Raw genomic sequence first — 10,713 nt, 5'->3', positions numbered from 1 at the left:
CTTATGCATGAAACAAGAGGAGGATGGTATCGACCGATCTATTATGCAAGATGGATGCTCTCCAATGTAGAAAAGAACTACTCCACAACACGGAGGCCTTAGGAATAGTTTATCCAGTTAATAAGTTCCGACATTCTTTGCTGAGCATTCATTTTGTTTTTCATGTGGGTCATTAGGCCTTATTGTATTTGGTGAATAAGCCAATTTTGGTAGGAAAGTTGGTAACATGGATACTGCTCTTTTGCAAGAATTTGATTTCACAATCCAACATAGGCCCAATAATGATGAACATGTTATCACTCATTTTTTGTCACACATAAGTTCCAAACGAACCAGATGAGTTTGGGATGTAGATTTATTTACCCTCGAAGTTCTTTAAATGGAATGATTAGATGAGATGACGTCTTATCTAAGGCACATCATCATCTTCGGATGGTGTGTGCGAGACCAATTTTCGGATTTAGATTTATTTACCTCTTGGAAGCTCTCGCGGAGGCACATTAGGGAGTAAGCAGAGGCCACTTTTCTGGACACATCACATGACGAAAGATCTCTCAACTAGGATTATGGTGGCCGACTGCATGGCAGCACGCCAAAACATGTGATTTTGTCAGAGGTTAGGTCAACCTGCTGCATAATTCAGTATTACTATCCTATGTGAAGCATTAGATTGGGTCAACCTAATGCTTAAGATAGGATGCTCCATAATTCAGTATTACTCTTAGAACATGGGGACTAGATTTTGAGGGGCCGTTTAAACTAGATATGTTATGGTGGCTATAGATTACTACACCAAATCGATAGAAACCAAGGCCCTCGTAAACAATAAGGCCACATTTATGGCAAAGTTTTAAATGAGATGATTTTTTTTGGGACCAATGATATTTATTTATATTAACTGTTCAAAGTCTGGCATACATCACCCCCAAAGACTCATCTCTCTACTCCTTTTTAACCTCATTCAAGATTTTTCAAAGAAATTCACATCTTTCATCCTCACACAAGAAACAAGACTGGTCCTTTGAGATCTGATACCCAGCAATAAGCAAGCCTCCATCATGAGATCTGATACCCAGCAATAAGCAAGCCTCCATCATGGCCTGAGTAGTGCAGCCCGTGGGACTGTTTTTCTAACATACCCCATAAATTAAATGAGATGATTTTACTCTCTAATTAGTTGAGAGATTTTGGAGTAAGTTCCCTTTTCCCCGTAAGGTTTAGGGTCCTCTTTGGAAGAACGTTTTGGTGCAGCCATGGCGGAGCCACAGCAGCAGCGAACATCATGGCTCTTCATGTAGGACCTCCCAAATGGCGGTCTCTTCTCTCCTCTCGCGCACTCTGCGCTTGGTGAACTCAGAACGCATTACTCACGCAAGTTTTACCTTCTACCCTCCCCCCTCCTCTCTTCTACTACGCGCAGAAACCCTCGCCCTCTCACGTCCCATCGCCAGCAGGTCCTTTGGCGCTCAAGCCCTGCAGGCCGGCGCCTCTGTCTCTGACGAGACCCGCAACGTGAAGAAGAAGGGAAAGGCTTCTACTTCCTGGGACGAAGCAGGTGCTCTTTTCTTCTCTTCACAAAATGGAAAAGCAGAGGAGAAGGGGTCTACTTCACAGGCAGGAGATGGCAGAGCTGAGCAGAAGAGCTTCTCTGCACAGGAGACTGTGCAGAGCCGACTACTTCGGATAGAAAGAGAAGCGGAACGTAGCGGCAATGCCAACGCTGCACGTGGCAGGAATGGAGGAAAGCAAGAGAGAGGTAAGAATGCCTTTGATAATGGAAAGTTTTCTTATGCAAGAAATGGAGAGAGAGGGTTTGCTAAGGGCGGGGAAAGACCCACGGCTAGGATTAGGGGTAGTGATGGCGGCTTTGCAAGAAAACAGCCCTCTGGTATGGATGATGGTAAAGGGATGGCTAGGCATAAGGTTCGGGATGGTGGTTTTAGAAAACAGTTCTCTGATGTCGACGATAGTAAAGGGATGGCTATGAGGAAGGTAAGCAATGGCGGCTTTAGAAAGCAATTTTCTGATGTGGATGGTGGTAAAGGGTTGGCTAGAAATAAGGTTTGGGGTGGCGGTTTTGCAAGAAAGCAGTTTTCTGATGTAGATGATGGTGAAGGGATGCCTAGGAGTAGGGGTGGTGGTGGCTTTGTAAGGAAGCAGTTTCAAGATATGGAGGATGATGAAGTCATGGAAACACAACATGAAGAAGAAGAAAACAGCAGGAAAAAATCATTTGGGCAATGGAAGAAAGGGCCAGCTTCATCATCAGCAGCAATGTCGCCTAAATTCTCTTATGCAAAGGGTAGGGAAAAGGCCTCAGCAACCTCTGGCGATGATGACTCTGAAAGGGAAGAGTTTCCTGAAGCCGGAGATGTTTTAAGGTATAATGAGAAAGGCAGGTCAAGAACTGTGTCTAGATTTGTGGATGATGGCTATGCCAGAAAACAGTTTCGTGGTGTTGTGGATGATGATTATACTGGTGAACAAGAAGAGGAAGAGGAAGAAGAGGAGGAGGAGGAGGGGGAGGAGGATGAAGACGTTAGCAGAAGAAAGACTTGGGGGGGATGGAAAAAAGATCTACCATCAACAGGTTCAACTTTGCCAAATTTGAAAGGCGAGGTGATATATGGTGTTGGTCCTGTGTATGCGGCTCTCCAGGTATCCCGGAGAGAGTTCTTTTGCTTGTATGTCCAGGTAAACATGCCAATAAGTGGTGGTAATGCTGGCAAAAAGAAGGACAAGAAGGCTTTGGAGTGGGTTATACGGTCTGCCATTGATAGGGGTTTGGAAGTCAAGGAGATTTCTAAGCATGATCTCAATATGCTGGTGGATAACAGGCCTCATCAAGGACTGGTTTTGGATGCATCCCCACTAGAATTGGTTCTTGCAAGTGAGCTTGATGCTTCCCTGGAACAGAATGGCAAAGCTCCTGTCTGGGTTGCTTTAGATGAGGTGACGGATCCTCAAAATTTTGGCGCTATTTTGCGCTCGGCCTACTTTCTGGGAGCGTCGGGGGTGGTGGTGTGCGCGAAAAACTCGGCTCCATTGAGTGCAGTTGTCAGCAAGGCTAGTGCAGGTGCCTTGGAGGTCATGGAAGTTCGATCTTGCAAGAACATGATGAAGTTTTTAGCTAAGTCAACAGAAAATGGGTGGCGGGTTGTGGGTGCCGCGGCAGCTGGGTCTGCGGTTGTACCTGTGAGAGAGCTGCCTCGCGGACTACCCACCATCTTGGTTCTTGGCGGTGAAGGCAAGGGTCTTCGGACCAATGTGAAAATGGCTTGTGACCATTTGGTGTGCATTCCTGGGTTAGCCTCTGAAAGCCAGCTGAAACCAGTGCCAAGGACAGGTTTTGAGAATGAGTCAGGGAAGGAAGGTGATGCCGTGGATCTAGATGCGTTCGTGGAGCAGCCCCATCAGGTGGAGGAGAAGGCTCCGTCCACACTATCATTCAGGGAAGATAAGCCTGGACGTGACCTAAAAGCTGTAGGGGAAAATTTTATAGCTGTGGAGAGCTTGAATGTAAGTGTGGCAGCAGGCATTTTGCTGCATGAATTGCTCAAAAGTCAATCAGCTGCAGAACGCTCAGTCCATGTAGAGGCTGTGTCAAGTGATGGGTAGTAAGTGAATGCATCGTAAGTGAGAGCTCTGTGCCTGCAGCACAAAGTTATAGAAACAGAAAGGTGGCTTTGATGTTTTCATTTACCACGTACAAGCTGCGCACAAATTGGAACTCTAATTTTGTTACGGCAATCTGGCTTACATAAAGCAGTTGCCTTTTACTGTTGTCACTCAATTTGTCTGACCAAATATCTCTAGATTCCATGGTCTTTCAGTGGTTTGATGCCCATATTTTAAATGTATTGCCAGTGAGCGTGTGCATGGGTGCATTGTGGGGTGCAGGGGTGTGTGTATGTTTGTTGTTTGTTTTGCACAAGAAAAGGGAGTACATTGTGCATCGTATATTAAAATCCACGACAAAACACTTCCAGGGAGAAATTGCAGATGAGGCGTGTTCTGGTATGCCTTCTCTTGTGGAGCCTGGTCCGCAAGTAGGGGTGCCACACTGGGCGGTCTGTGGCTGGCTAGTTGTGTGGAGATACCATTGCCTAAATCACCAAGCAGCTCTCTGACCTTGCACCACCTTTTGTACTTAAAGAGGTGCAGAATAGCCATCGGGAGGACCATGCTGCACCGGTTGCCCCTTCTGCAGAATGGCCTGACTGGCAAATTCTGATGTGTCATGGACAGAGCTCCCTATTATGCTAAGATTTAGAAGGGTGTTTTGACGGGCACATTCTGCTGTCATGGATGGAGCTCCTCACCACATTAAAATTTGGAAGGGTGTTTTGGTGGTATGTGAGCTTGTGACGTCACAGGGGTTGTGCCGGTACTGGCATCCTCCGCTGACATCCAGTTGTCTGCATTACTTGCCTCTGTTAAACCTCATATTACTTTCCTTTCACCCTGAATTGTGGGGGTTCTGGCTCATGCCCTTCAACAACTTTTCTTTATTTTTGCATTATGCTCTGGGTTTATCATCATCTGTCTTATTTTATTTGCGATTACACTGAATCGACGCCCTGAATGCCGAATGGCAGGTCTAAGAAGAGCTAGTTGTTGATTCTATGTTTTGTAGGTATGCCTATCTTGCTGTACTCATTGATCTGCATGCTTTTCAGAGTACGGATGGACTGCCACAAATGGTGGACTTTGCTGTTGAGATGAAGTGCAAAGGTGAATAATGTGGGTTGTCCAATTGTTTGTCTCATGGCCAACATCTAATGCTAGCCAAGTTGTCCGGGTTACCCCAGGGTCCCTTTTTAACGGAGGCCACCTTTTTCTCAACTTAGCCAGGTCTCCAATTCATACCCACTGCATATCAACTCCAAATTTGGTGTTGCCCAAGTTTTATATGCATCTCTATTGCTTTGATGCATGCTAACATAGAACATGGCCCTAGGACAGTGTATGACCATGAGGCTTGTAATTGAAGAAAGATGACTTGAAAGAGAATCAATCACATCTGAGTCAGCCCTTGTGCTCCTGTACTTGGATTTCATTTTTTTTAAAATTATCGCTCTCCTGGATAAAGCGGATACAATTTTCAAGAGATGTTGTAACAAAAGCAATGATAAGTAGCTGCCCTGATAATGTTAATTACAATGGAGTTCCAACAAAGGGTCAGTATCATGAAGGATTTGGCAATACCTCAACATTTTTTGTTCACTTTTGGAGTTTGGTGGTTCAAATTCTTGAGCCCGCGTAGAATAATAAAGTGGGGGTGGGGCTATCAATGTTTTGGTGGGTCTTTTTTTTAAAGCTACCCTAGAGTTTGCATGGGAAGAGCATTTTCAACTCTCAAGCAGACTCTCTCTATTACTCTCTCTCTCTCTCTCTCTCTCTCACTCACACACACACACACACACACACACACACACACACAGACACATGCGGATGCCAGTATGTGTGCACACGGTAGTGGCATGCATGCATAAGCACAAGTACGTAGAGGACGCATACATACATAGATACACATGCACACAAAGATACCTATCACTATGCACATATTTCCATTTGAAATAATTTCCCTTTTCCAATCATGGATAGCTGAAGATTGAACATTTGTCATGAAAGATTGCATCTACATCTTTAAAGACACAGACTTAATACATTATGCAGAAATTTTGCAAGACATTTCCATTGCTTCGGTTGGTGTGAGTTGAGATGTGAATCCAAGCTTTTGAAGCCGCAAAACCTACAAGAGCCCGAATCAAATGGAAAAAGGAAATTGATTTAAGAATGACAACATCATTAAATAATTTAAAAAACATGCATTTGTTATAATGACAGATGATAGTTATGGCTATGGGAAGCCTTAGTACCTTGTCCTCTATGTGAGAAAGTCTCTCTCCAAATATAGTTATTGTTTTAGTAAGTGTGTCCATTTGACTTACCAAGTGCTGCACGCAGGAAGAGAGAGTTTGTACTTTAAGCAACTTCAAAAGGTGATTGCAAAACTAAGATAGGGAATTCAAACCACCACCAGATCATACAAATAACATTTGATGTGGTGAATCCTGGCCTGCTGTGAGTGGTAACATCTAGGCCTGCTGAAAGGTTTGAACCTTGGCACCTTAGGTTAGGAAATCAACTAAAGAAATATGCAAACATATTGGAGGCTAGTCTGAGATTTGAAAGGTCTTATTCATTTTACCGCTAAAGTCATTCCAAGAGTCTGTGTCTCTTCTGAAGTGAGATGGAGAGGTGTTCCTTTGTTGCTCTCAACAAACTTAGCTACAGGTGGAGATGTTGCCTTTGCAAGGGCACTTGAACCATTGGCTTCAAGGGGCTCTTCTCTGGAGGTAAGCTTTATTTCCTCTACAATTTGTTCGTGAGCATTTTCAATAGTTACTCCACCCTTTGTTTTTGTTCTTGTAGTTTCAATTGGATCCTGTAAGGTAGTAGTATTCTTCTCAGAACAACCCATCTTAATGTACTGTTATTGGCTGATTAGAAGCAAATAATTTTGTCATTAACTAGACTTTTTTTCTACTTGTCATTAAATTAATAAATTAGTCATTAATTGGCTTTTTTGACCTTTGTAGTTATAATAACCTGGCATGGCTTAAGTTTGGTATCTAGGGGAGTGTTAACCCCATTGGAACCTGCTTTCTTAGTGCTTTGAGGAGAAGATTGCTGCATTCGGCTGGTAACTTGATCCGGATCAGGAGCAAAACAAGAGAAATCTCCCCGTGGAGCAGCACCTAAATAGAGATATTAAAGGAGAGAATCAATGCAAGGGACTTGGAGGAGAAAGTAATGGTTTCAGTGTTTTGATAATGGATAGGTTTGATGCCATATAAGAAGCTATACCAGGGTTTACTGCCTTGCGAGGCTGTTTCAAGTTACTTTGCCAAAGCATAACCTGCATGTTTATGTTTATGGGATTAGGGGGTCAATACTCTACTTGATAATGAATCCATAGAAATCAGAAACTTACTTGTTCATCTTGGCTTCCAGATGCAAAATGATCCCCTGAAGGAGAGAATTCGGCACAAGTAGTTGCTCCTTCATGGCCCTTAATCGTGTAGAGGATTTGCCCCTCTCTCAAATCCCATATCTTATACAAACAAATACCATTAGTTTTTTTAGTACATTTGCAACGCCTAGCATAACTTTCAAGACTAGGCTACTTTATAGAGATTAATGCTGGAATTAAAAATGAGGTACTATATTTTGATTCATTGTGATTATAGCGCCCCCCCCCCCCCCCCCCCCCCCCCCCACACACACACACACACACACCAACTTATACTTCAAGTCTAGGTTCAGTACCCTTCACAACTATAGGCGGGTGTGAATATGGTACCAAATTGTTTTTTACATTAATTAATTAAAGAGGTGCGAGTATAGGTTGGCAAGACCTTGGTTGAGTGCATTAGCCCATGTTGTACATTCACATCCTTCCCAACACCACTTCTCTTGTAAAGACAATTGAAGTGTATGTACTACATGGATGTGGCACACACACTTGCAACTCAACCTCATACTTAGGTCATTAACCACACCACCAACTCCATCGCTAGTTCCAAAGAGCTATGCGTATAGATGGCATAGTATTAACCCTTAGTTGTGATTTCAAGTGGGTTAATGTGCTTTGTCGACACCAAAATCTCTGCCTCCTCCACAAAGGATTGCTAGCTAAGACCACTATGGGTATTACAACAAATTGAGAAATTGACGTGTATGGATGGATGCTATCTCTTTGTGGCACTATGATATGAAAACTTGGACTATAGGTGATCAAACTATAAATACATCTTTATTTTCCCATGCTTGTAAAAGGAAGGCCTTAGTGATCTTAGTGATGTCCCAACTTAGACTATAGGTGATCAAACTAGAAATACATCTTTATTTGTCCATGCTTGTAAAAGGAAGGCCTTAGTGATGTCCCAATTTTGTTGCTGAGCAAAAATGAAGAAAATTATTTTTTATCTATCTTTGGGGTTATTTCTTTTTCAAAAGCTTTCTACTTGGTGATCTTTTATATTCCCCTTACCTATGTTACACTGAGTCTCCATGGAAGTGTAGGTCCTTGGACTAATGTTTATTTACATTCATTTATGAAATTTCAAAGTTTAGGTGAATGTATCTTCATGTTACATTGTGAAAACTAACCCACTAGTTGAACTATGAATTTCTCAAATGATACGCTTAAAATGTGCTAGAATAGCAAGATTAAACCATGTAAGTGCCTCTAGATATACTTGTTTTGTGAAAACTTAAAAAAAACATCTCATTTTTTGGGTAGATCTTTTGTTTGGGCTAATGTTAACCCTTATTTTTTGTCCTTGCCTAGGCTATACTCTATCCTTAATGTTGTAATTACCCTCTTAGGCAGCATAGGGCTACTCTCAATTCTTCTCCTTTGTAGCTACACATGTAAGCTCTCTCTCTCTCTCTCTCTCTCTCTCTCTCTCTCTCTCTCTCTCCAATTCTTATAGTTTTAAAACCTAAAGGGAATTAACCTCTAGACCTTAGAGGAATTCAAACCAACATAACTTAAACAAAAGGAAAGCCATATCAAGGGTTGACGTTGTGTAGTGCTCCATAAGGCACAAGACCTCATGAGGGAATTTAAAAAACCAAAGCCTTTGGACCCTCAACAACTTCAAGGTGATGCTCATGTATTAAGCTCCAACAATAAGCTCACGTATCCCTAGATTTAGTTTTTAGTTGTCCCAATAACACATTGGGATGCTCTTAGGCATTATTTGTGCAATGTGCTCTTTTGGTCTCATAGGCGATTTTGGTGTAATTTCAGACTTGAAGGATGTAATCTTCTCTTCATTGGGGCCTATGAGCATCATGCCTTCAGCGCAAAATGATAACCCAAAAAAACTCTTACTCCTCTTTACATAGAGGGTACTCTCAGTTGGACTATTGCAAAAATCATTTGTCATACGTTTGACTCCGGTCCCTTTTGAAGAAAACCACAAGGTTGAGATATATAAACCTCCTCATGCAAGAAGGTAATCTTGATATAAAATTGATGTACATTCCATCCATGATATATTGCTAATACAATAATACACTGGATTGTAGTCATACGAGACGTGAGGGCAAAGGTCTCACCATAATCTATGCTTTTTGAGATGTATCTCACAAAAATGCATTTTAAATCATCAAACTTATTAAGTTGTTTCTCAAGCACAAGAGTATAAGCAAGATAACCAAAAACACGTAAATGAGCCATAGAGGGATTCCTACCATTCTAAGCTTCATAAGGGGTAATTGTCTCTACAAGGCCCTAGTGGGGCATTGTTAGCACATAAGTGTGGCACACCTCCAACAAAAAAACATGAGGCAGATCTTGGCCTTTAACCAAGCATAACGTGCCATCTCTATGAGATATTATCTATTCTTTCACTTAGCGACACCATTTTGTCGAGCTATGTAAGGCATCATGCATTGATGTTTTATAGCTCTTTTAGCCATACATGCATGAAACTCCTTTGACATACCACCCCCAATCCCCCTGCGATCTAATTAAAGGGTGCCAAATTTACATGTAGACACATTTTCAACTATAGAAATAAAGTGCCTAAAGCATGTAAAACCTCTGACTTTGCCTTCAATGGATACAACCAGGTGTGCCTAGAGTATTCATCAATAAAGGTCACAAAGTAGAGATATCCCCTATGATCGATGGTATCCTCGTAGGACCACATACATCACTATATGTATAAGCTATAATTTTTTGATAGCTTTTACTGATCCATCTTTTGGAAATGATGCCCATTGCATCTTGCCCAAAATATACCCCTCACGTACATGCTTGACATGGGCTTAAAGCTTGGCAACTCTGACACCATCTTCTGTCTTCATTCGATTTCAACAAACTGCCAAAATTCAAGTGACGAACACGGGCATGCCATAATTAGATTGGAATGAGTGAAGTACAAGTGACGTAACATGATGATAAGGTCACTTACACACCAACTTATAAGATGTGTACACACGCTCAGGGAAAAACTTCCTAAGCATTGAACAAGTACCCTAGCCCATTATTAGCCTACATCCACACATCACTACCGTATAAATGGCTAGATTGAAAAGGGTGACCACTTTTGGTTATAGACTCCATGCTCCAGGTTCTTTTAAAAAAATTAATTTCTACATTGGTTTTTTTTTCAAATATGATTTATTTTATATCCCTTTTTGGTACACCTATAAGGGGTCTCTCTCTCTCTCTCTCTCTCTCTCTCTCTCTCTCTCTCTCTCTCTCTCTCTCTCTCTCTCTCTCTCTCTCTCTCTTCGATTTATTTTTTCCTTACAAATCTAACAAAATAATCTCAAACAAAACTTATGAGAATATTAAAACTATCAAGCATGTGTAATCTTAAAATTGAACTTGTTAATACTAGTCCTCTAATCAAGGCACAAAAGTGACTTAAGGTTGATTTATCAATTTTGAAGAAATAAAAAGAAAAGTCAGAAGAAGCTAAATAACCTTACTTTGAGGGTGGCATCATCACAAGTTGAGAGAAGGAAGTTTCCAGTTGGGTGGAAACAAAGAGATCTCACTATCCTTGCATTTTGCGCATAGTGTTGGATCAACATCTTGCTTCTAATATCCCATATCTGAGACCTTGTATGAATATAGATGCACAAATGGAATACGCAAGCTAGTCAATAGTAGTGAGAACTATC

General features: G+C 41.7%; 2 protein-coding genes across 2 annotated transcripts in view; one reads left to right on the top strand and one right to left on the bottom strand.

Moving 5' to 3' along the window:
* Positions 1-1,176: 1,176 nt before the first annotated feature.
* Positions 1,177-3,879, top strand: LOC147618655 (uncharacterized). The gene has a single exon (XM_086773684.1). The coding sequence runs from the start codon at positions 1,309-1,311 to the stop codon at positions 3,616-3,618; it is 2,310 nt and encodes a 769-aa protein (XP_086629810.1). The 5' UTR covers positions 1,177-1,308; the 3' UTR covers positions 3,619-3,879.
* Positions 3,880-5,634: 1,755 nt separating this feature from the next.
* The window catches only part of LOC147618654 (uncharacterized), a 51,688-nt gene continuing 46,609 nt past the window's right edge, over positions 5,635-10,713 (bottom strand). Inside the window, exons 11-17 of the mRNA XM_086774353.1 lie at positions 10,519-10,644; positions 7,001-7,120; positions 6,874-6,925; positions 6,616-6,764; positions 6,215-6,451; positions 5,883-5,960; positions 5,635-5,755 (exon numbers count right to left, since the gene is read on the bottom strand). Of these exons, the coding sequence (XP_086630479.1) occupies positions 5,672-5,755; positions 5,883-5,960; positions 6,215-6,451; positions 6,616-6,764; positions 6,874-6,925; positions 7,001-7,120; positions 10,519-10,644 (846 nt within the window). The 3' untranslated portion in view covers positions 5,635-5,671. The remainder of the gene's footprint in view (positions 5,756-5,882; positions 5,961-6,214; positions 6,452-6,615; positions 6,765-6,873; positions 6,926-7,000; positions 7,121-10,518; positions 10,645-10,713) is intronic.

Source organism: Cibotium barometz, chromosome 34 (assembly GCF_041138505.1).
Source record: "Cibotium barometz isolate CiBa-2024 chromosome 34, ASM4113850v1, whole genome shotgun sequence".
Lineage (NCBI taxonomy): Eukaryota > Viridiplantae > Streptophyta > Polypodiopsida > Cyatheales > Cibotiaceae > Cibotium > Cibotium barometz.
The sequence above is the reverse complement of the archived record's forward strand: the minus strand, read 5'-3'. Positions and strand labels throughout refer to the sequence as shown.

Bases quoted from the DNA above. Each gene is read 5' to 3' on its own strand.
- LOC147618655 (XM_086773684.1), top strand. From the start codon at position 1,309: ATGGCGGTCTCTTCTCTCCTCTCGCGCACTCTGCGCTTGGTGAACTCA.